Below are 26,327 nucleotides of genomic sequence, written 5' to 3' on the forward strand. Positions count from 1 at the left end.
TCGCCCACTCTCTACTGTTCTTTGAAGTTTGACTGCAAACTTCACTGTACTTTGATCTAAGCTAGCCTCATACAAAATTTGTGGCATGATAATGAAACAATATCTTTTTTTTTCTATTTATTGGAATACCAATAGCACATTTACCGGACAACAGGATATTAACACATGAACATTACAAAGACAATTGTTTTGGCACATGTACTAATTATAATATGTTTCCATGACACTTGTAAACTAAGAGTGTATCAAAGTAACTTCGTTCAAAACTCTTTTTTTTGCTTCTTAATGTATCATTAAATAGAAGATGACTCGGTAGCTTGATAGAACGATCGTCGGTCGGCCATAAGCCAGCCAATGAGTTGTCGCAAACTTGCAGGAGCCACCCCGCGCTGAGCAGCGTGGTGAGCGGCGAGGCGAGCGCGAGCGCGGCGCCGCCCCCGCACGCGCTGGCCGCGCTGCAGCGCCGCCGCGCGCCGCCCGACGAGCTCACCTGGCTCGTGCAGGTCAGGGTCTTCAGCTTTATAATATTAGTATAGATGTGACTTGTACTTAAAATGTAAAATGTACATTTTAAAAGGAAGCGACTACAGAGTTTCCTGACGACTCATCTCTGTACCAACTGCTTTCCGAACCGATGGTAAATATTATAACTATTTTATGACGATTCAAAAGTGCTTTTATAAGAAGTCTAATTGAGTCTCAGTTTTAATTTGAAACAATCACACATTCTTACACTTATTCAATTCTATACACATACACTTATATATACATTCGTCATTTAATGATCATTCGTCATTCATTTCATTCTTTATTAATCATTCTTTCAATTACTAATAATATAAAAAAAAAAAGTTTATTTCTTAACCATATGCACACATACAAACAAAACGTTGGTCCCGAACTAGGTATTACAGTTACCGATACCCTTCCATTGATACAGCTGAAAAAAAGGAAATAGTTATATAAATACAAACAAAAAAAGAAGATGTAATGTGTGTGTTTGCATGTGTGTGATTTATGAGAATGTGAAAGTGTGACATAGGTTCAACTTGATCAACTCTCATAACAACGGGTTCTTGAAATAATCATATTTTCATTATTTTAATAGTAATCCTTAGACAGCAGACAATTTGTTGTTACAATGCACCATTATGGTGTATAATAGTAATATTTGTTGACTTTAATTTTAAATATTCCAGTTAAGTTTGGGTCCGAAATGCTCACCGTTTCTCTTATACTACAATTTAATATCTCTCATTCATTCTGGACATTAACAAAATACACATGCATCTTATATAATACACTAGCTGCGCCCCGCGTATTTACACATAAATAAAACTACGTTAAAAAAAATTCTCCTATCTCCACCCTTTACGTGTCGCAATAAGTGTACATAATATATTTCCAATTTTTCATATTATAATGATATATGGTGTGTGTTGGCAGGAGGTGGAGGCGTGGGGCGTGCGGCGCGGCGGCGCGTGGGGCGGCGCGCGCGCGGCCGGCGCGGTGGCGCGCGCCGTGGCGCCGCTCGCTGCGCACGCGCACGCGCCGCTGCGCAGCGCCGCGCTCTCGCTGCTCGCCAAGCTGCTGCCCGCCGTGCCCGACACGCAGCCCGGTGCGTACCGCACCGCGACACCCTACACCACTACACGACGACACGACGACACGACGACACTTGTTCTCATCAGACACTTGATACGACACCAAAACAGATGACAATTTTTTTATGTATAATCGTGACGGACACGCGGCCTGATATGTTCTACTACATTGCATTTTTGAAATATTTGGTTTTGAAAATTTTTATTAGAAAAAAATAGGTAAAACAAGAGTACTTTTTATGACATTGTTGATTTTTTTTTATTACGATTACAGGAATAACAGTTTACTTATGCGATTTAACATTTGCAAATTTTTACGAATTACAAATTTACATAAATCGATTACATCACATTTGATTTTGTATACACTATTATTTTTGTCTGTATACGTTAAATTTATCCAGCAAACATTGAAAAACAATTGGTTCATTCAATCCAGGTCTCCAAGCGATCCTCGAATGCCTAGAGTCCCCCAACATGGAGGTGGTGCTGAGCGTGCTGGACCGGCTGCCGTCCCTGGTGGTGGGGCTGCAAGAGCACGGCGCAGTGCTGCTGGCGCGCCTGTTCGAGCTGGGCCTACGCTCCAGGGCTCCGGTGGACACGTGCCTCGCGAAATGCGTTGCGGCTATCAACTTACAGCGGGCGTGTTAGGGGAGGTATAGAGATGTGTTTACATGGAGGGGGGGCCTGGGTGAAGTTGTGGAGAGGAGGTCTAATGATTGACAGAACAGATGTACTGAATGTGTTGAGCGATCATCCAATGAATTAGGATTAAGCAGAAGTCTATGTTATGGGAAACAACATAAAGTAAGAAAGGATGACGAAGTTTTGTTTTGTTAAGTTGTATATAATAAATTCGTAAAAATTTATGAGTTTTTATTTATCCTTTTTGTAATTTTGCCAACTTTATATAACCTGCACCTTTCATGAGATATTTACCTGAAAAAGGATCCTGCACCTTTATGTAAGGTAAATATTAGGTGAATAAATTAAACTTTAATTAAGAACAATACTTTATTAATACAAAATACAGCTGAATTTAATCTCATAATAAATAAAAGCACATTTACACTGAATTGCACACATCCACACTTAACATTTATCACCAATCGTTGTTGCCCAAATCCATGAATAGTTTGTCCTTTATTTTGGGTCTGGGATCTTCTTTGATTTTTGTGTCCACTGCGCCAACTTGTCCCAATAAGTATTCGAGTTCTGAAAATAAGATTAACTGGTGTAAACTTGTGTATTTGGACTGCAATGGAATTATCTATCTTATAGTCTTTATTTCTAGATAAATTTTTGAAGAAATTAATTTCATTTCTTAAAAATGAAAGTTGAATCTTTACAGATTTAACTCAAACTTTGTACACTCATCAAGGATCGGTGACAATACAATAATTTTATGAATTAAAAAATTATTAAGGGTAATTTAAAAAGTTACCCTGCCTATATAATTAGATTTTTGTTTCGTTCATGCAAACAAATTTAGTAGTACAATATACCTACCATCAGTTGTCAACGAAGTGCCTCTGAGCTCATGCGGCCCCACAAACTGCTTCTTCAGCTCACCCTCAAAGTACACAAACACACTTGGCAGATTCCTCTCTGGAAAGTTTGGTATACATGTCTGAGCTATGGCTTTCAAAAATTTTGTGTATGGATACTTGGCCGCTAATTCTTTGAGGTGCTGGTTGAGGAGTGCACACTGTTGGATCCTGAAATAATATAAAACATTTACAAATAAATTTAATTCTTAATATACATGACATATAATACCAATCAGTCAATATTTCAAAAGACGTAAATAGCATTGATTCTCTGGATTTTTATAGTTTTATTATGTTCATGTAGCACTTCAATAATAGTTAAAAATAATATAATAGAATATTAATAATTCTTTAATACAAAATTGATATATATATCAAACTTGACACATATCTGATATCACAAATATCTGACATTTTTAATATTTATAATACATAGTAAAAATATAATATACTTAATAATGACTCTTACCCTTGTTTATACAAGTGTATGATAACCCATATCCCTTCTCCGGCTTTATTCACCTCTTGTACATAATCCTGCCCCGAGATCTCTCGCACTTCGCCAAACTTGGGTTTCTCTGCCAGCAGTTTGAGCTCAGCTATCCGTTTTCGCCTGTACTGCTCTATTACTGCCTCATCCTCGGAATCTTCCAACTCATCGAGCCCGTCAAGATCCAGTTCTGATAACTGCTTGTCCTCTGGAAGATTTCGGATCATCATCATCATCATCATCAGCCCATATGTGTTTGCACTGCAGGGATGTGAGTCTTGTGAGAGTTATTATCGTAAATATCCCAAAGTGCAGATTGAACATTATAAACATTATTTAGTGAGCAACGATAGAATTTTAATAATTGTTTACTATTGAACACTTCATCTAAACAATTTCCTACCCATAAGAGAAACAATAAAAATATTTCAAATAGTAATAAACATAAAAAACTCACAAAACACAGACACTACTCTCAGCAACTACCAAACTACATATGAAACCAAGATTATATAGGTTAAATTCTCAATTTATTATTCGGGACCTACATGACACATAAAATTTATAATATATCGTAACAGTATATAGTATAAATTAATATAATTATAGTTTACAAACTTTGACAAAGGCAAAGCACAAGGATAAATGGCAACCGATTACAAAATAATATAATGACTCATCCATTCTCATGCAAATATATGCACATGAAATATTTGTGTTGGAATAAGTAATATAAAAAATTTATATCATATCATTTTAAATATAGACTGATTAAAAAAAGACTCGAAAACTTTGAATAATGAACCAGCTTTAGAAATATAACTGTAAATACTTGCAGGTGTGTATAACCTCTTATGAGTTTTGTTGTGATTAGTAGACCGTAAAGAACTTACTTTCGGCTTGTTTTTGCTGTATGGTCTGTTCAAGCATATTAACTATTTGCTCTTCGGATATTTCCTTTTCTTTTTGGGGCAATATGCCCTTTGCACGTAAAACATCGTTCCATTCTGTGTCTTCGTTTGGATTCTGAATTGATAAAACAATAATTTTAGCTTAATTAAGTACATCTTACATAGTAACGTTTGGTTCTATTTACCTGCATGTTTATTTTATTTTGTTTATCACAATTACTTAAAATAATTTGTAGATTTCTAGATTTATTTTTAAGTCAAAATGAAATTTGACACCTATCCCGAAACGGGAACCAAAACACAAATGACAAATGACATTTAAATATGACAAATGAAAACCGTCAACGTATGTGAATCGGACTACAACCGGTTTTCAATTGTATTTTTTTAACGGTGATCATAAATTAAATTATTATCAAATTAATTATTTTCCTTGCACTTTGGTTTGTATATGTTAAAAAAAACAAAATAGTCATAAATATTTACAAAAAAAGTAAATAAATTTTCCCAGAAAAACGACATTACATAATTTAAACGGTTATTTTGACAGTGACACGTCTTTTTTATGTTATGTTGTCATCCTGCGTCGTGTTGGAAAAATTGCATGTCGCTATGTTCAGTCAAGTCAGTTCACGAAATAAATAAATTGGTCATGGCTGATATCGAGGAATACAAACATCAGGAAACGAATTTCCATGAGGAAGAAGGTAATCATTGTTGAAATATTATTGTTAAGAGTGCGAGTGTCTTCAGTGCGCGGTGCAAATTGCTGCGTCTCGCCAGTTACCCTCGTGTTACTTGTGACATTGAAAATGGGTTCTTTTTATAATTGCTGCCTGGATTTTGATGCTGGTCCTCAAGGAATGAGGTGCGCTAGCCTCCTCACGCTTTGTGTGTCATAAAGAGTGCAGTGAGCGCGCGAAAATGACTGGAGGATCCGATAGAAGTCTCGCTTCAGGTAAATGTTTTTATTATCTTGTCGAGATTCATTGTCACGTATCATCGAAAATAATCACTATTTACTCTTTAACCTTTTGCGTATATTGAAATAAACTTGAAGGTTAACACGACCTTTCGTGCAAAAACATAATCAAACATACACTTGAATAAAATATTTCTGTGTACGTAGCGTAATAATTCAATACAAACGAAAATGCGCTATTAAAATATTTTAAATGACAGTAATCAATAAAATCACCCATTACTGTACACAAAGGATTTAATTGTTGAGGGCTATGCTTTGTTTTTTATTGATCACATAACATTTATTGAATAAATAGAGATATATGGATCTTTGTTATTGTTATTGAAATCTGCAGTAGCAATTATTCATTCTGATATTTTATTGATAATAATCAATGTAGTGTTTTCCCTTATCTTATTGTTAACATGAATTTTTACTTAGTTACTATTTATTGTTTAACTACAGAAAATGGTATTAAATAGACACAATTACAGTTCATCAAATATTTCATAATAAGATGTTCAAACATACAATATTTTTTTTTATTACATCATACTTTTTATCATAATACACAAAAAAAAGATAAGAAAAATGCCACTGAGCATGATATTTATTAATTGTGAATCTATAAATTACTTTGAGATAATCAAGTTTGTGTTTTAAATAAATTTTTCTTAATTTCAAGATTGATAAAAAACAGTAGATAAAAATGGATAATCACTTCTCTGCATTCCTTGATATTTTTGATTTGTATCATTTAAAATTCCTTGGCTTTGGCTTGGCCAAATTGTCTTATGATCTTTTATAATTATTTTAGGATATTTAAATATTGGTTTTAGTGTCCAATTATCAAATTACAATTTAGATTTTATACATCCAAGGGTAAAAAAAATTGCACCCAATGCAATGCAAATGCAATGCAAAAATGCAATTAAACAAAATTTGGTTTTTTCTTATGAATCCAATATGATTTATTAAGTATTTACATTGAATGATATGACCTTCGCAGTTTGTTTTTATGATGCCAAGAAGCACAGTATGTCTAACAGATTTTAATTGATATTCTGGTCAATTACGCTTATTAATGACTTGTCTATTTGCTTACACCCTGCTTTGAATAAGGCAAATTGTTTATCTAAATATGGTGTGGAAGAGTACTCAATGAAATGAGGAATTATGTTATTAAAAAAATTGCCCACATTTTGTAGAGCAATACAAATTTGAAAGTTTATGTTTAAAGAAATATATAATAACCTATCCTATCATTCTATTATGCAATTTGTTCCTAAACAAAATAAAAAGTTAATGGTTCTGCAACAGCTACTGATTTTCAGTAAATCTTCTGGTGTGCTTTAACACTGAAAGAGTGTTTTAAACTCATATTCTTATTTTTATACTTTATTAATATTGTAAATGTGAAAGTTTGTGCGGATGTAGACGTGTACATTTGTTATTTGCTCTATCTCACAAATATTACTGAATAAATTTTGATGATACTTGGCAATGATGTAGTTTATGTGTCAAAATAACACAAGCAGTGGAGATACTCACTGTTGTGCGTGAATATGTCCGCATGTGAAACACACAGTTAGGCACAGTATATTTATTCCATTTCTGTGCTTTCTGTTTGACTCGAAAGCTCACAATACTTTTAATCTTATCCCTTAGGACCAAACATTAACATAATATTTTGTTTGCTCTGTCATCTGATTTAATAATGAATCTAGCCAATCAGAATGATATCATAAATTGATAGTTTTTATGTACTTAAACAAACAACAGTAGAGTCACTCAATCGCATGTAATATGTTATTGAATAATCATTGAATAATGATGATTTTGTAACAATTGGAAGCAGACTGGATTGACCGATTGCTTATTTATGTTTATTTATATTTGATTTATATGTCTGCCTCGGATTTCACTGATGTAATCAAATAAAATGACAACTAAACAACTGTGGTGTCATCCACTATTTCAGAACTGGGCTAATTTCCTTTCCCAGGGAATTTTCAGACTAAAAACTGTGCAATGTCGTTTCTCATGTTTCAAGATATATTGGTACGAAATTTCAAACAAATTGGTTCATTGGTTTAGCTGTGAAGAAGAGACAGGCAAAGTAACTTTCACATATGACAAGGCATTTTGTATTTTTACTTACTTTGATATGTGGGTTTTATTTCTAATGTAACATGAGTGTGTGAAGTTTCTGATTTAACAGATTCTGTGTTTATACTGTATATTGTTTAACTGAACGAAAAGTTCAAATCTTGTGTAAGATCATTTAATTGCCTAGATGTCTACTGTAGACCCTTGTGATTATATTGACCTCAATCATCCAATTGTTGAGATCTTTCTTTGCTAGGCCGATTTGATGGTGTGATAATCAAAAATGTTCTAACAGAGAAATAAATGTTTAGCTAGGTTCAAATATATCTGGCTTCTTCAACTCCACTTAATGCTTCATCCGGCGTCGTTCGTGTGTCTCTTATGTTATCGTGACTCAGTTCTATCTGGAGCTCACCCCCATCAAGCGTTGTTTTCTCAATAATTATATATTATAGACTTTGTCCATCTCCAAAGTCGTAACAATTTTTTTTCCCGAATTGCACTGTCGATAAGGATATTATGCCACGAAGCGCGTTGATATGTCGCAATATCAAGTCTTCGATTTTAATCCATGTAGGGATTCTTGTGTGATTATTTTCATTTTATGCTCATCTCAGTAACAAAAAGTGGTAATTACGAAATGCGCGTATTTTTTCTCGCGCGGAACAAGTCCGCTTGGTCCTTCACCTCGCCTGAGGTCGGCTGCGAAGTAACGTCGTATCGTGTATATATGTACGTAGTTTTTAAATCGGTTGCTTGTGTATACATTTTTTTTGTGTAATGTTATTGAGTACAGCGTGTTCGTTGTATAATCTCATGAAGTGGGTGGGTCGGACAAGGTTTATTTCCTTCATTGTCGAATTACTAAATCTTGGATTAGGGTGTCGAATTTATGTACTCTCTGTTCGACACTCAAGTGAACCAATGTAGTATCATTTTTATATAGTTCCGTAAGATGTAATTGAGACAACGTTGATAGTGTTTTTCATAGTAGGATCTAAGACTAGCACTAAGCAAAGGTATAGGAAAATTTTATTCGAGTCAGTTCAGTTATCGGATTAATCTATGGACACGGAAAATAGAAACAGTCGTATATATAGGAAATTTTTTGTAGCTAATTGTCCATATGTTTTTTGTTCAATCAAGAAAAATATATAAGATAACGTAATAAAGGTGGACTTTAATAAGCTATTTTCAAATATATGCAGTATGCTACTACTTAGTTTTTAACTGGGACGCCCTATCATGCCCCTGTCAGACCGGACTGTGAGTCAACCGACTAGCAGGGGATGTAAACGTAGGTGGTACTAAATTTATCGTCGTGCAAGTTATTATGGTCGCCAAAACGCAATGAATGTTCCGATATTTCCTGTCATATAGAAAACGGACGCTATTTGCTTCATACTAATGTGCTCTTAGAAATACAAATGAGTTTTTAAGTCGATTGTCATTGTAATGTCATAGGTGGAAGTAATCCTAATTGACTAGACACACACATGGGATGAGTTCGATCGCCGAAGTGTCCGGAGCGTCGGGTTTAATTATAAATTGCGTTTTAATCTGATGTGAAGCCTTCTATTCTTTCTTGTACACTCGCAGCGAAAGAAAATCTCTATTACTGGATTAATTCTTACAAGACTGTGGCTTATTTGAAGTATGCGAATGTGCGTTTGCTTGTCCTTCTTGCACGTCAGAGCAATTTGATTTCTTGCATTCTTTGCGTTAGGATGGTGCGAGGGGATTCGTAGGACTTATTTATTTTATAACTAACGGTATATTAAGAACTTTTGTAAACGGCCCAGTACATTATGACATTAGCATGTTCAAACAAACAAACTCTTCTGTTTTATATTATTATTATAGAAAAGAGCGACGCATATGTACGCATATCGTTCATACATTTTTGTATTTAATTTCCACCCGAGATGGTGAAAGTGTATTGAAATTATGGAAAATGCATACAAACTACACATTAACATAGAAACTGCTAAAGAATGTTTCCCAAACAGTTGTTATCGCGAAGTGAAAACTTCTCACTTATCACTATGCTGATTATTCCATCTGCGCCTCGGATTCGTAACGGGAGTTTGATTTGTTTTGCAAATATGTATGGTATCTACCGTATACAGGGCTTAGTAAACGCTATCACGATTGGCCTTGGTAAACGTAGCAGGATGGATGGCGGTAGACCTTAAGGGTTATATTACATTATAACATTGGTTTCTTCAGTTGATGTCCTGTGCAGCAAGTTCGGAATAAAACTCGAACTAGTCGCAAAGCAAAAAATTCAAAAAACGAACTAGTAAGTAATCGATTTGAAAGCAAAATGAAGTTCGAATTAAGTTCGATGGTATAGCACCAAGTCTCACCGCTTCGGAAAGTTTCGAATATTCAAGTGGCACTGATTCTTAAATAACAATATAGGTGATGTTCAGGTGGACTAATGCTTCACAAACAATTCGTGACACAGTATTAAAATCTTGCTCCAGTTTTGTATCGGTCGTTGGCTCCGACACGCGTGTCAATACGCAACGCTAATTAGATTTAACACCGAATTATTTAGATAAGGTTTCTTTGTAAGAGAAAACTGTTTGAAACGCATTGGACGTGGACATGTGTCGGTCGAGTTGATGCTCGATAATTGACAAGGTACTCATGACGTTGTCGGAAGAATTTGGAAAGAATTCGACCATAGTGAAATGGTTTTTATTGACATTATACAATACTCTACGCCGTAATATATAGAACGAAGTAGAGTGGAAATAGACATGTTCTAACAGGTCTCGATGTAGAAAAATCATTGCCTACCTATTGAAGCGACCGTAATGAGTTTGTTATCAAAATGCTTAAAACAGACGCCTTAATCGTTCCGCTCGTTTAAAAATTGTTACAAACTATTCGATATCGTGAAAAATTCCACAGAATAAACAAAAAATAACCGAGCAGTAATGTAATAACCGATAAGTCATGGTAAATGGAGTAAGAACTACAATAGATAGCTCCTCTTTATCGAGATACCTATTGATATTTTAAATAGATACATGCTTGATCGCAATAGAATATTAGACGTAGAGTTTGTTTGTTATTTGGCAGCGTCGGATGGCGATATGTAAAATATTTTTGGCACGCAGCAACGCATGTAACTATTCTGAAATGAAAGCTTCGTTAATCATGTATGATTGGAAAGTTTAATACAGAATGTACTAGATTCATAATTAGGAAGTCGTGGCAAAAACGTAATTTCCACAAAACGATAGAAATGAAACTTAGTATTCGCGTTCCACCACTATCAGAGGTAAGTCACCTCTGATCTCTTGCTCTCACGGCTTTAAATTCTTTATAAGAGATGTAAAATTGCATTATATATCTGATAAGAAGAACCGTTTCAATTGCATTCAGATAACATATTATCGCCAGCGTCATTGAGGATGTCGACTGACCCATGTGCTACAAATTGTTCTGACTAGAAGTCATATCGAGTTCATCCGTGCAGTGGATTCCGGGTCATTAGATCGAAGCTAGCGTTCTGGTAACGCGGCGGATAGCGGTGTGAAAGTGCAGGACGGCAGTAAAGTGTTTATCTAATAGCAAAAAGTTGTCCGACAAGTGATGTTTACTATATGTAGTGAGCCACGAGATCTTAAACTTTCACGTCTTTAACTATAGATGAATACTGACGCAAGACGCAACTATAGATGAATACTTGGACAGAGTGGTGGATTATGGCCTGAACCTTCACAGGAGGCGATACAGCAGTGGGAACACATATAGACTGATGATGACAATGACAATGCATCGAAGGAAGTTATGCAGAATATGTATAAAGTTTTTCCATTTAAACAATTATTGTTAAATTTTGAGTTCAGTTTCCGCTTCGTATTTAGGTTAACAAAAGCTCACATTATTGGTATATTTGACTGACTTATTGTGACTTATAACCGCCGTTAAATTGTCAGAACTAGAGCTACTTTAAATAACCACATGGATGGCACCAGCTTTCAAATAAAATCTGTTCACCCACTGAAACTTATCGGTAACAAAACAAAAAATTCAGTTGAATTGATAACCTTCTTTTTTTTTTGAAGTTGGTTGAAAAATTAACTTAAATACAGTTAATCAAGCGTTTATAATCGTTCATCATCACCATGTTTGGTGCAAATGCCATTTTTTTATATTAGTTTTTTTATATTGGTTTTGTTTTCATTATCTGAACAACGGAATGTCGGGTCAAATCTAATAAGCTCATAGTTATGTGAATTCTGCAGTCGTATATCTGGCTGTGACCCAAGCTGCCATGTCAATAACCGATGCTGGAGACTCGCCAGGATATGGGGGTACACCTGCGTTGTCGGTAACGAAGTTGATTTCTTCTGTATGGCGTGAGATATGTTTATACTAGACACTAGTGCTGACTTCGTTCGGGAACAACCTGCATAATTATAACCTACTAGCATACCCGGCCATGTGTTGCTGTTGTGGCTGTGGCTAAATTTATTGTTAATTATAAATTATAATTAATCGAAATAAAAACTATCCTATATCTTGAGTTGGACCAAATTACACATAAAATGCCAAATTTCATCAGAATCGGTTGAGTTGGTGAAGAGTTCATTGGGAACATACATCATGACACTGGATTTTTATATATCAAGATGTTACAGGGTTACTGGCGAACAGCTCGTTTTATATATGTTATTTGTTTAACCTTAGTTTGAACACATAAACGTCTCTTATGCCTACAATTTGTAAGTAAAGTATTTATCGCAAATGGCGTATAATTGGAATGGTACATATATATATATAGGCTCCAACGATTTTCATGAAATTTAGTATATAGGAGGTTTCGGGGGCGATAAATCGATCTAGCTAGGAATCTTTCTTAGAAAATGTCATATTCGTGTTTTATCGACTTAAACTTACTTTTTTTACAAATAGGAGGCGTTTGAGTAGTCCCAATTTATTATGACTCTTCCTGACATCTATTGGCGAATAGTAATACTTAAATATAATTTCCAAAAAACAAATTTATAAAAAAAAAAATACCGAGCAAAGCTCGGTCATCCAGGTACTGGAATATTATAAGAATAATTTACTTTATTATAATACTAGCTTGCCGACCGTCGCACGCGATAGAATACGTAATGGTTTAAAAGATGTTATTTTACACATAAACCTCACTCTATCTTTAAAAAAAAACCATAAAAATCCCATGTGTAGTCTTATGTATTATCAATAAAATTTTATTGTCATGTCCTAGACGGACATCCTACTATTCTCCTACTAACTATCCTACTAATATTATAAATGCGAAAGTTTGTAAGGATGTGTGTTTGATGCTCTTCACGCAAAAACTGCTGAATCGATTCCAATGAAATTTGGTTCGTAGACAGCTGGACAACTGGAATAACATATAGGCAACTTTTTATCCCGATATTATATACAAAGATCCGAAAACGCTTAAACACTAATGGTTTAGTCATCACTGCATGCAATTCGATATCAACTCTACGCGCCAGATGTGAACATTCATCGGCAAATTATTTATAACTCTATACGGTTGTGATAAGAGCTATTATTGCCTTTCCTTCGGTTGTCAGCTCAATTTTCAATGATTAATTTTCAATTACTCCCCGTCAATCATCTTTCGGCTTTCGTTGCGTATTCTCTTGTTGATTAAATCTAAATAGTTTCAGTTGTATGGTTTTTGAGATTTATTTGCTTTCGAAACAGCTAGTATAGTAGAGTTATTGTCACGTGTCTTCAATCACAATCGTCCGAACCGTCGAGAGATGCGCAAGACAATTTTTTAAAGCTACCGGCTAATATGATAAGAGAAGATGCAAACAATGTTAAGATAAAATCCGTTAAAAAGTTTTTAATTTCTAACTGTATAATACTCGCGTAAAATCAAATACAAGAAAATACTATGTTAATATAAGCTAATGAATATAGTTTAATCAAATTGTGAAATTGAATTATAAAAAGAAGCACAATAACTCAAGAGACAGTGTTTTAATTACTCGTTTAGTTACGTATCTATTCATAAAAATCCTTTTGTTATAATATAGTTGAGTGTACAACTCAGCAAATACTCAGCTGATGTGCTTCTAGTATTTTGCTTACATTATTTTAAAATAAAACCAGTATTATTTATAGGAGTAATAATTTTAACAACAGTTTTAAACCGCCTTTAAAATGTCAAAACCTAACCAAATTAAAAACGGAACCACGTGAGGAACCAGTCAAAAATAACAAATAACACATTTGAATCAAGAAGACCCTCCTTCTTAGAAGTCGTTTGAATATCTCATACAACACATGTAAACTGCGTGTGCGCACTTGTACGAGAGGTCACGTCACACAGAAGTGAAAGCATCTCAAAACGGACCGGTTATGATCGATTCGCTCAGTCGATATTCTAAACGATTTATGACGTGAGCTTGCGTAACGTTAATGCTATAGAGCATCGGGTGTATTCACATTGAACGCTGTTTGGCCCGTGTTGAAAAAAAAAAAGAGGGGGGTGGGGGGAGTTTGACCGAGAAAATCATAATGGGACTTCAGGATCTCACCCTGTTATGTAGCTAAGTTGAGACATGTCATGTCGTATTTTTACCGCTATTAGCGATGTTCTGGAGAGAGACATCTTTTTAGCATAATATTTCTTATGTTAATTCAAATTTGCAACTTATTTCGAGTACTTTTTAACATACTTTTTATCTTTTCCCTAATTATATAAGTAAAGATTAAACGCGTTGCGTGTTATTAAAAAACAGCTCACTAGGAATCCTACTATTCTACTAATATTAATATTATAAATGCGAAAGTTTGTAAGGATGTGTGTGTGTGTGTGTGTGTGTGTGTGTGTGTGTGTTTGTTGCTCTTTCACCCAAATACTACTAAACCGATTGCAATTAAATTTTGTACGTAGGTAGCTGAACAACTGGATTAACATATAGGCAACGTTTATCCCGAGATTCCTACTAAATACGGATTTACGCGGGTGGAACTGCGGGGCGCAGCTAGTCTAAAGATAAATTGGTAACTAAGCAATGAAAATATAAATAAAAATTTGCTTGGTCTCACCTCGATCCTTATCTCCAACTGACGCTAATACCTATCTAGATAAATATTATCGTTTCTAGTGAAAAATCTCTTGAAGATGCACGTAATGTAACTTAACATTGTGTTTAACAATTGGATATGACTTTACGCTATCCTTGGCTATAATCTAACTCTGTGCCATTATATTGGAATGAAGAAAGAAAGAAAAAACTTTTATTTGGAGAAAATGTGGCACGAAACACAAAACACAGATGAAATAAACAAAAATAAATTTAAAAAAAAGCAGATGTGTTCAGTTCATTCTGCTATGATTGAGTTACAAACATCCTTCTTCTGTCTTTTATCTTATGCAAGTGGCAACACTAGGTGTTGCAGATGCCTCGCCGAACTTGGAAGTGTAGGTATATAATATGCCCATATGGTAGATCCCTAGTCAAAAGCACATCACACTCCGCATAAGATAATTATCAGTTACAGATTGAAAAAAGTAACCATAATAGTATTTTCTTGTGTTTGATTTTACGCGAGTATGCGAGAGTCTCCCCGTGATCACGCTACCTGTAAAGTGTTCGAAACGTCGAGTTAATAATATAATGAATAAATCGCGTTTAAAATCCGTTAAAAAGTTTTTAATTTCTAGTAACCATAGTGCTTTTTGCGTCCAAACTTATAACATCGTAAGTTTTGTAGGATTTATGACTTTTTAATAATGTTCATGGATATACACGCTGTGACGCTGTAAGTTGAATGTCCCAACTTGACATTCAACTTGCAACTGCCCTTGGTGGTGCCAGAATTTATTTTATCTCAAATAGTATCGAAACATAAGTTAGTCCGATGTATTTCTTATCGCCTCATTTTTTACAACCGTTTTTGTAATTATTCCGATTTAGCTGATAGCTATTCGAGTTGAATATAAGAAATCGAAAGATTACGTAGAAATCCATTGGTTTAAAATTGCCTCTTGCGAACGAATTGGACGAAATAGTTGACAATATCTGTGAAGCAAGCTAACCTAACGTGAATTCTGGATCTATAAGAGAGTTGGTTCACTTTGGCTCTGGGTCTTAAAATATTAAAGTTATACTGCACTACTATCTCCTACTACTACTAGTAAGAATAGTGTGATATTTCGGGAGTTATAGTAAAACGAACTGTTCGGTGCCACGTTTCATTTCCAAGAGAGAGAGGCACAAAGGGCGCGCGTACAGATTACAAAATATTTCAATGTACCCTCTATGTAAAGTTAACAAATACAGATTATACATACCTCACAAACAGAAGTACCAGGTCGTATTGCATGCTATGTGAGAATGCCCCACCTCTCGAGATTAGGAACGCTTGCCAAGTGTTATTGAATGTTGCAATTCAGCTCACATGGTATCCGAAGGCTCTTATTATGTTATTAGCAACATCGGAACACCATTCTGTTGTTTTATTTTTTATGTATTTTGTACTATCTGAAGATCGCGGATTTACGTGGGTGCTATCCGGGAAAAGGTTGATCTATATGTATATATATAGTAGTAGTGCAGTACAAACATTCGTTTTGACGTGACAACGTCTTAAATTAGGTTGCGGCTCGGAGGCACTTATGAAAAAGTGTAACGCCCGGTAACGTTACGATGAGTCACCGAACTATGATCGGTCCGCCGCGCGCGCAGCACTAGAGAATTAGGCGCATTTTGTCTTGCGTGTTTGTGTCTCTGTCTCTGTCTTTTTAGTAAACAAAATATATTTTCTATAGTTAAAATTTGTGCAATTCTTATATTCATTCAATTCCTTGTTCCTATTGTGCAATTTAATAATATTCATATTAATAAATATTCTACCAAGAAAAAGACGTTGTCACGTAAAATCTTCGCCCGTAAAACTGACTTTAAAGGCAACCATTTTTTTATAATATTAGTAGAATTGAAGATTTTATAAAGCCAATATTATTTTCCTTTTTATTGACGTGTTTTCGTTCATACACTAGGTAATTCTCTTTAATTTTAAGGGGCAAAATGGTGTCTCCATTATCGCTATAAGATACCTCATTCCAGATCATCTGTGAGATAACTTTTTGTATTTAGAATTTTTCATTCAATCACTGTGCATAACTATAATATATGTAATATCGTTAAGGAAACCATCAACGAATGCTAAAATACCCACAAAAGGATCTACTGCGTTTTACTTAATACCGTTAAATTACAATATTGTAAGATGGATTCCAAATATAAGCAAGTAAATGTTACGGATCAAAATTTGTCGACAGTTTGTTATATTGCGAATTAGATTTTAATGTGACGACTTTTACAATCTTACGGCAATGCATATAATATCAAAGACTATATAGATAAAGTGATGTATCAATATGAGATTTTATACGTAAATAAATATACCAGCGCGATTACCTAGCACTGATTCGCAATGCGACCTTGTTGTCTGCTTCCGCGATAATTTCAGACCCATTATTTACGTCTTATAATGAGTTGGTTTTATTATATACTTATCATCTCCTGGAAGAAGATAAATAAAAAGTGTTATGCTGATAGCAGGCTTTGATATGGTTCCTTTTTAATAATAAATAATGAATACCTAAATATAATTGACTAGCGTTCGTCCGCGGTTTCCCCCGCGTAGTCAGAGAAGAGAGACAGTCAGATTTTACTCGTACAGTTCCCGTACCCGGTCCAGTACCCGTGGGATTTCCGGTATATGACCTGTCATTTGTCTTTTCTCGGATCTGGAAGTATCTTTGTACTTAATCGGATCATTCGTTTAGGTGTGAAGAAGGGACAGATAGTTGAGATTACAACTAAGTTTAAGTCTGAAATTGACCATAACTAAAAACTTAGCTATAAATAAACACTGAGATAAATATATTCCTATTATTAATAAATGGGCGGTTTTGATGAATTAATCAAATAACATTCAGAACCCGTCAACAATATATTAAGGCTACATAACTGCCCCAGTTTTGGCATAAAGTAAATTATATACTATATCATATTTGAAATATATAATTGGGCAATTGAAATATGTATGTACCATGCAATTGACTTTCCATTCCAATTGTCCACATGCAAAGCAAATAACTGTTATTACAAATAATTTAAATAGCATCTAGTCCCACATTTCGTAACAGCATGTGAATTTGAAATATTTGTTTTTTTTTAACATCTCTTTGTGACGTGACACCGACATTAGCACAATAAGCCATAGCAATGACTCGCACTATCTACACCTGCGTATAAATCGTGGTATTTCGAATTTATTATTTTCTCATGATTAATGAGCAACTTTTTGATTGGGTGAACCGATTTTTATGATTATTTTTTTAATTGAAAGCCGGTGCCTTCTATTTGCCAATTTGATGCTAATTTGACAACAAAGGTAGTTTCGTTTTTTGTTAAAAACAATTATCTTTAGTTATGGTCATTTTATGTTTTACTAGTTGACCAAATATTTTTTTTGGCTAATATATTAAGAAATCTGACTGACAACTCGAAATTTAATTGCACAGCTCAAAAATGATATTTATTTCACTGTATTATTTTATATTTTAAAAGCTCCAGAACATTAATTTGATATTAGTCCACCGGTGGCCCTGTCTCTTGACCGTAGTACAGCGTCGCACCCACAATAATCAATGCAAACTACTTTCAATTGTTGAAGAACAATGCCAGCTATAGGTACGTGTGTTGTGGTTATATTTTTACTGGTTTTGCGCCCGCGGTTTCGTCTGAGCGGTCAAAGGAAACGCTCATGGGAATGAGATGTTTCGTCGTTTATGTCACTCTGTAGCCTCCCAACTATCTCTAGACACAAAAAATCATATGATAAAATCACTCTGTTGCGACATGAACTAAGACAAATAAATAAACTCACTTTCGATTTTTTTTTATATTAGTAAAGATTGATTTATGTAACTTCAATCTGAGACATATCCTTTTCCTTACCCTTCCCAGTCCTTTCCTTTATTCCTCTCATCAATCCTTTCCTAATCCCTTCTCAATTAAAGTCGGCAATCCATTTGTAGAGGCGAAAGGTCTGCAATTGACCTTACGCCTCTCCAAATGTTCATGGGCGGTGGTAGCGAAAAGACAGTTGCGATTGAGTGAAATCCACGAAAAAAAATTACTAAAATGCCTTATGTCCCCTTTAAGTATGACGTATACCGTAGTACGAGTGTCTGAATCCTATAATCCAAAGGTAAACATTCAAATTTAGCATAATAGTGTCATATTTGAAACAATAGTGCCCTTGGTTGGTTCCTGCTTCCGGTCAGTGATTGAGCATGTCCCTCAAGGTTGAGGTAAACTTTTTTGAACATTTTTATAGCAATGTATAAACTATAAAGGTTTCATACTTTACCACATTAGGTATTATACATATCGATTTTTGGATTACACAGATTGCGAGAGACAGATGAATAAAACATAACCGTGTCGGCTTCTCGTTTATACTGTAGTCGTTTTAGACGTCGTATTGTCTGAGTTCATGCGTGATGATAGATGACAGTTCATTGTTTTCATATTACAATACAGATTTGTCGAATGTATCTAGATAGAATGAGAAGGCATTTAAACAACCCATAACCATCTATATAAACCATTTTATACACATAGCCTTAGAGGGCAATATTAGGCGCCAATTGCGTTAAGCGTATAACACAACCAAAGGCCCTAAACTTATAAAAAGGTACTATAATTATAATATTTGCAATAAATTTCATGTACGTTGCAAGTGCCTTAATAATAATAAATACAATTCTTCAAATTTTCCTTAAATTACGCTGCGCCAAAGGAATACGGTAGACGATCCCGCGCGAGCCGGCCACTCAGCGATGTTATAGGGAAACTGACTCTTCAAAGTTATTGCGAACATGCGAAGCCAAAACTGTATCCGATAGCAACGAATGTTTTCGTGAGAGATTCACAGGCAGGTGCCTCTTTGTCCTGCGAAGCAATCGCAGTCTTACCACAGCGGAATAAAGGCTGTATTTAAACGTAGCTGTCAAGATAGTCAACAGCGGAGGTGTGAAGACTAAGTATAGAGTTTCACACGGATGTATCAAGTTAGGTGGATCTGATTCACTCGGTCGGTGACTAATTATAATGCGGTTATGATAGTCTCGTCTTAAAATACCTATAATAATATTTAATTAAGCTCTTAGATCTTATGTTCCGATTGGTGGAATGAGTCGATCGTAATCTTGTTGGAAGTGGATCGTTTGTTTATCTGTTGTTGTGTTCTTTTGACCTCAGTTATTGGCTGTCTTTTTTTGTTGTCATGTACTTACTCCGGGCTTTGATAGACTTTTCTCATTCGTTTTCACTTATATTGAATTATTTTTTAAATGTCAATAAAAAGAGTTAATTTTTGTTAAGAATAAATAAGTTAAATAGCTCAAAAAATGTTGACTTTAAAAAACCGAGTAAATTAATAATTATTGATATACAATGTTATCAATTTGAAACTGTCTATCTATCAACTCATTTTAGAAGCATTTTTGCAGGCCTGTTTAGTTCAATTTATATATTATTCGTAAACTAAGTGTATACATGTACTCTGAAAAGAATTTCCCCATTTTTTCAACAATTTTCATCCTCATCGTCATCACCAGTATCATCATCAGCCCATATACCTTCCCGTTCCCATTGTAGATACACGGAACTCTGAACTGAATTATGTGGGTTGAGGCTACAAGCCACCACGTAACTATATTTGTCAGATTCTGATGTCAATCTTTTTTCCCACAGTCACAGAGAAGCCGGCGCCGGCGCGGACGGGCCCGCACGGCGTCCAGGTCGTGAACACCGGCCCCGACCACACGTTTATCCTGGACGAGGACATTCTCGCCGAACTGCTGCTGCAGGAGGACATTAAGGACAGATCGGTGGTCGTCATTTCGGTGGCAGGCGCCTTCAGGAAGGGCAAGTCGTTTCTGCTCGACTTCTTTCTCCGGTATATGCATCATAAGGTTGGTGTTTTACTATTTGTGAGTGAGTAATTTTTAGCCAAAACCACAGCATATCATTTAATGCATGTGTAAATATTTTATTTAGAACTAAACAACGGTTAACTAACTTTCTCCACTTGTACATGATTTGTTTTTATTTACCTCCAGCGTTACAAGTAACAGAACGCCTTAGTTTTTTTTTTTAATTACGCTTCAAGATAGAGAAAAAATCTAATTGAATCTGTGGCAATTCCAGTATGGTTCCGGGGGCGGCGGCGGTGACTGGTTGGGCTCAGACGAGGAGCCCCTCAGCGGGTTCAGCTGGCGGGGCGGCTCTGAGAGAGACACTACAGGGATACTCATGTGGTCCGAGATTTTCAAGGCCACGCTCGATGATGGGGAAAAGGTTTGTATAATGAGGTATTTTTATGTTTTCTTTGAACGAAGTAATAAAGGTTTTGAATTGTTAAATGATTTCGGGCGTGACATATTTTTATGATCGTTAACTTGACGGCTATAAACCAACTGATCCATAAATTATAGTAATATAAATTGATTTCATAGATTCATTGAATTACATTTCTTCAATTCCTTTTTTTCTATATATCACAGTGTGATATTTATGCAATGAGTCATGCGAAATGTATTTTTCAGGTAGCAATCATATTACTAGACACACAGGGGGCATTTGACAGTGAGTCCACAGTGCGCGACTGCGCAACAGTCTTCGCGCTGTCTACCATGCTGTCCTCCGTACAGATATACAACCTCTCACAAAACATACAGGAGGACGACTTACAGCACTTACAGGTAAATCAAATGGTGGATCAGTTTAAAGCGTTTGATTATGTACATATGTGATATGTATGAAAATATTTATTAGATAATTATATACACTCCCCGTAAGTTAATTGAGATAATAGTTACAATTAAAGACATTGGTAAAACCTATAAAAGAAATTGATAAACATTAAGTTATATAATAAAACGCAATGGTGTCCCGCAAGGTTCATATTTTAGTCCTATTCATTATATACTAATACTTTCCTTCTATAAGTCGATGGTTTCGATTCCAGTTGTTCACGGAATACGGACGGCTCGCGCTAGAGGACGGGGGTCGGATTCCGTTCCAGCGGTTGCAGTTCGTTGTGCGGGACTGGAGCTTCCCCTACGAAGCGCCGTATGGTGCAAGTGGGGGACAGGTTATACTATCTCGAAGGTTAAAGGTAAAGTAGTTCGAATTTTTGTAGTATATTTGTCGAAAGTAATTATTAAATAAATGTATAAATAAAATTTTCTATTACTTGTCATGTGCTTGCCCTTTGTGTTTTCAAAGAAAATCCTTATCCCAAATTATGCCTATTGTCAATGAAGTTTCTTATATCTTATCTTTAAATAGAAATCACCCATGAAATTACAAGCTATATTTATATTTAGGTATCAGACAAACAGCACCCAGAACTGCAGTCGCTCCGAAAGCACATCACCTCCTGTTTCGGTGAAATCGGCTGCTTCCTGATGCCTCACCCCGGCCTCAAGGTCGCCACCAGTCCCACATTCGACGGAAGACTCTCTGGTAACTAGCGTTACATGACTTATCATAGCATTAGAATATTCCCTCTCTATCCTCTTTCAAATCTCATTTTAATAACTGGTTTTACGCCTGCAAGTCAATCGATGTTCGATAAAAAACATGATCAATAGAAAATCCATTTAGCTGGATTGTTATTTAATATGAGATATGGTATCTCTACGCTTTTATTTACATAAACTGTTAAATAAAAAGGCACGATCTTGCAAAGAAGGCATTTACCCGGACGCAGCCGCGGCGAAATCTAAAATATAATTGCGTTTTTATATGCCCCACAGTACTGCTTTGTCCAATGAAACTAATAATCCTAATTCCCTAATCTTCCAGACATTGAGATGGAGTTCAAGCGCGCCCTCCAGCAGCTGGTGCCGATGTTGCTGGCGCCGGATAACCTCGTCGTGAAGGAGATCAACGGCCAGCGAGTGAAGGCCAAGGATCTGCTGGTCTACTTCAAGGCATACATGAACATATACAAGGGGAACGATCTGCCGGAGCCGAAGAGTATGCTGGTGGTGAGTGGTTTGGATGAATAAACTTTATGCTTATATGTATTCTTATGCTTAAATCGTTTAATAGACTTTGGATTTAAGTGATAATTCAGTGTTTAGGAAAAATTGCGTACACCAACGCAATCCATAAGTCATTAAATGTGTATATAATATGAGTAGACGAAGAGCATTTGCCATGTGCTCCGAATAACGCCTGTAAAATACTTAAGCCAATACGAAATTCGACTCGCGGCATGATACTTCAATTGTTGTTAAATGTCGATAATCATTTCCATTATAATTCTTGGATCCGGTTTGAAGGACCAAAATAATTTTGATATTTTAGTCGGAAATGAATGGGTGACCTGACCATTTACCTGCACGCTTTATGCTAAATTTTACTGCAAAATTGTAGGCGACAGCGGAAGCCAACAACCTCACAGCCGTAGCGGAAGCGCGTGAAGTGTACACGACCCTGATGGAAGAGATCTGCGGCGGGGCGAAGCCCTACCTCCAGACGCAACTGCTGGAAGCGGAGCACCGGCGCATCCGCGACAAGGCGTTGCACGCTTTCCGGTCTAAGAGGAAGATGGGTGGCGACGAGTTCAGTCAGGCCTACTGTCAGCAACTGACACATGTAAGTTTTTTTATCTGTGCTAAATAAATCTATCATGATTTATTCACATAGTAAACACTTATGATATATTGTTGGATAAGGGATAGATAATACTCATGTAAAAAAGATGTGGCTCTTGAGATGAAGTTAAATTATTGTTTTATAATTTTATGGATGGTTTTAAATTTCACCTTAATGTAATCAAACCATCTAAGTATTGTAATAAAGTTTGATTTTTAAGACTTAAAATTGCTGTAGACATGAACATTTTTTTGCTATAGTCACAGCAAGATATCAACAATTTCATTGGCACACGTCGATTTTTATCGTTTGCGCTCTTTTTTTTGTAATGTATAAAAAAAGATTCATCAAATACATCAAATTCTTCTAAATACCAGTATTTGGTGATATCTTACAAAAATCCAACAAATGTAGCAAAACCAACAATTTCCATTAAAAACTAAACAGGTCTTCCTTACAGAATCATTAGATAGATGTAGGTATTAGTAAAATTTAAATAGATTTTTTTTTTCTTTTAAATATGTTCTATAATATATAGTATTTTTTAGCCAACTCCAATTTTTCAAGTTTAGAATACCTCACTGTCCAATAGATATGAAATGATCACGTCTCGTTCGTAGGACCTGGAGGAGCAGTTCCAGCAGTTCGTGGCGCACAACGAGAGCAAGAACATCTTCAAGGCGGCGCGCACGCCGTCCGTGTACTTCGCGCTGGCGCTGGCGCTCTACGTGCTCAGCGGCGTGCTCGGCCTGCTCGCGCTCTACCCGCTCGCCAACCTGTGCAACCTCGCCATGGGGCTGGCGCTGCTCACGCTCGTGCTCTGGGCCTACATACGGTACGTGCTGTACGCGCTGTACGCGCTGCACGTGCTCAGCGGCGTGCTTGGCCAGCTGCATTCATCGATCCTTCGTCTGCGGATATATGCCCCGTTATTCTGCTAGGCTTCCCAGATTGTGAAGGAAATATATTGATACAAATGATTGTTAAAATTGCTTTTGTCATTAATTATACGATTGCTCTACATCCTGAGGCCCCAAAAAAAAAACAAATTTACTTTCAAAACTAATTTAATTAAAAATAACTTTATTGCACCTCAAACCTACACGCTGCAAACCGGAGTTCTCCATCCTAACAATGTATTGGAAAAAAAAATAATGTACAACAAATAATGTACACTTAAATGCTAACTTAGGAAAGACGTTCCCGCATTCCATTCCCTTGTCCTTAGCACTTTAGCAATAAGGACATAACCGTAATTCGAGAATAGAAAGTAATAAAAAATTATAAATTTCAGATATAGCGGTGAAATGAGAGAACTTGGAGTGACGATCGACGACAGCGCGAACTGGCTGTGGGATAATGTAAGTATATAATGCATACAAATTATATTTTTAATGAATTGTAAGTTAGCTGTCAAAAAGCTTTATTTTTTTTTAACTTTCTATATTATGATTTTCTTATTTTTGACCAATACTAACGTCGTTCCAGCTGATGAAGCCAGTATACCAAGCGGGCATAGAGAAGGGCATGGAGCGCGCCGCGGCGGCCGCCGCCGAGCGCGTGGCGCCGCCCTCGCCCACCACCAACGGCAAGCACAAGCAGTTGTGATGGCCGCGAGCCCCGCCGGCCCGGGACCCGCCGGCCCGGGACCCGCCGGCCCGGGGCCCGTCCGCCCGGGACCCGCCGGCCTGGCATCCGGCGCACCCGGCACGCACGCACGCGACGCACGAGCGTGACCAGACATACGAAAAAACACCTAGAATAAAACGTTGGGATGAACTCAGTTGCCACGGATGTGAAGTGTTTAAAGTGATGTTTTTTGGGATTGGGGGAAATAGTGAAATGGGCAGGTCAGCTGTATGCAAGAGTGTAGTGGATACTTTACCGCGACTAAGAACAAATGAAGAATGGAATGCATATTATAACACCACTTTCCAATATGAAAACACTTTGAATAACACACTGCAAAAAACTGCGCCTGATACTGATATTTGTCTTACAAAGGACAATGGAATCAATTGCAATCGATATTCAGTTGTGATGATTAGAAGTCATAAGAAATCCATGGAGTGGAACAAGCTTAAAATTAATTGCCCAATGGTAAATTTAACTTTTGTACCGTGCAAATATGAAATAGTTCGTTATTGTGCGAAAAATAGAAAATTAAGACGACGCAAGCTGCAAATAGATACAGCGCGCTGTGCTTGCGGAAACCACAGCTATGAAAATACAGGGAAATTTTATAATCATTTGTTTAGTGCTGTGTGTACAAATTGTGATGTGAATAGGAATTGTAGTGGAAATTCAAATGTGCAGCTTGAATCATATATTGAAAGCACAACTAAGAAATCGCGATTTAAACGAAAATCTAAAATTTCCAAACTGTATATGTGTATGTGGATTTATAAAATTAAATGTACACTTTACAAACAGTCAGAGCTAGAGAACCTTGTCTGGATCAAGTTCTCTCAATTCCTCATTAGTTTCTAAAACAAATAACCATCAAACTTTTTGAAAAAGAGTATTATTTAAAAGCAATACCGTAGAGCAATGATTAAATGTAACATATGTTTCAATAAAATTTGGTGTGAAAAGGAATATTCTAGAACACAAGTTTTTGTACACCACAAATAATTCCAAAGTCACAAAGGATTTGTGCGAGTCACAAAATACAACAGGTTGTGATTGATGCAATATGTGAATGTTGGTCTTAAATAATCATATATATAGTTATACAACTTACAGGCATATCATGCTGTAGAGGAATTGATAGAACTAAATGATAAATACTGATATCTTTGAGGAATTCAACTTTGGCCCGAAGCCTAAGAAAACAATTGTTCCAACAGATCAATGTGAAAATCTTGGTGTGGATAAAGAATAGACAATAGAAAAGACAAAGTGTGTGTCGCGTGTGACGGACTTTATCGATTCTCTATGGTTTTATCTAGTTTAACAGTTACAAAGG

At 36.0% G+C, this 26,327-nt stretch overlaps 3 protein-coding genes across 5 annotated transcripts in view; 2 read left to right on the plus strand and 1 right to left on the minus strand.

Moving 5' to 3' along the window:
• Nucleotides 1-2,470, plus strand: part of LOC119828758 (integrator complex subunit 1) — a 22,891-nt gene extending 20,421 nt beyond the window's left edge. Inside the window, exons 35-37 of the mRNA XM_038351002.1 lie at nt 377-503; nt 1,447-1,618; nt 2,044-2,470. Coding sequence (XP_038206930.1) covers nt 377-503; nt 1,447-1,618; nt 2,044-2,255 — 511 coding nt within the window. The 3' untranslated portion in view covers nt 2,256-2,470. The remainder of the gene's footprint in view (nt 1-376; nt 504-1,446; nt 1,619-2,043) is intronic.
• Nucleotides 2,471-2,610: 140 nt separating this feature from the next.
• Nucleotides 2,611-4,865, minus strand: LOC119828462 (viral IAP-associated factor homolog). The gene is made up of 5 exons (XM_038350618.1): nt 4,741-4,865; nt 4,538-4,670; nt 3,624-3,852; nt 3,114-3,322; nt 2,611-2,819 (listed from the first exon to the last, which is right to left on the minus strand). Exons 1-5 carry the CDS (start codon nt 4,744-4,746, stop codon nt 2,707-2,709), a joined length of 690 nt encoding a protein of 229 aa, XP_038206546.1. The 5' UTR covers nt 4,747-4,865; the 3' UTR covers nt 2,611-2,706.
• A 263-nt stretch (nt 4,866-5,128) lies between these two features.
• On the plus strand, nt 5,129-25,851 carry LOC119828428 (atlastin). 3 transcript variants are annotated; one of them, XM_038350573.1, is made up of 12 exons: nt 5,141-5,262; nt 5,417-5,513; nt 20,444-20,664; nt 20,900-21,049; nt 21,298-21,453; nt 21,720-21,869; nt 22,081-22,219; nt 22,562-22,746; nt 23,138-23,359; nt 23,980-24,194; nt 24,654-24,720; nt 24,848-25,851. In XM_038350573.1, exons 2-12 carry the CDS (start codon nt 5,480-5,482, stop codon nt 24,965-24,967), a joined length of 1,659 nt encoding a protein of 552 aa, XP_038206501.1. In that variant the 5' UTR covers nt 5,141-5,262; nt 5,417-5,479; the 3' UTR covers nt 24,968-25,851. The 3 variants fall into 3 exon arrangements, with proteins under 3 accessions (XP_038206499.1, XP_038206501.1, XP_038206500.1); XM_038350571.1 differs by lacking the exon at nt 5,417-5,513 and having other exon boundaries at nt 5,129-5,262; XM_038350572.1 differs by lacking the exon at nt 5,141-5,262 and having other exon boundaries at nt 5,290-5,513.
• The last annotated feature ends 476 nt before the right edge of the window (nt 25,852-26,327 follow it).

The sequence above is a fragment of the Zerene cesonia genome, chromosome 8 (genome assembly GCF_012273895.1).
Source record: "Zerene cesonia ecotype Mississippi chromosome 8, Zerene_cesonia_1.1, whole genome shotgun sequence".
In the NCBI taxonomy this organism is placed as follows: Eukaryota; Metazoa; Arthropoda; class Insecta; order Lepidoptera; family Pieridae; genus Zerene; species Zerene cesonia.

Bases quoted from the DNA above. Each gene is read 5' to 3' on its own strand.
- LOC119828462 (XM_038350618.1), bottom strand. The intron at 3,853-4,537 runs GTAAGTTCTTTA...GAAATCTTCCAG, and splicing joins ACAGCAAAAACAAGCCGAAA to AGGACAAGCAGTTATCAGAA. The intron at 2,820-3,113 runs GTAGGTATATTG...TCTTATTTTCAG, and splicing joins CACTTCGTTGACAACTGATG to AACTCGAATACTTATTGGGA.
- LOC119828428 (XM_038350571.1), top strand. From the start codon at position 5,160: ATGTCGCTATGTTCAGTCAAGTCAGTTCACGAAATAAATAAATTGGTC. The intron at 5,263-20,443 runs GTAATCATTGTT...TTTTTCCCACAG, and splicing joins GAATTTCCATGAGGAAGAAG to TCACAGAGAAGCCGGCGCCG. The intron at 21,870-22,080 runs GTAAAGTAGTTC...ATTTATATTTAG, and splicing joins TACTATCTCGAAGGTTAAAG to GTATCAGACAAACAGCACCC.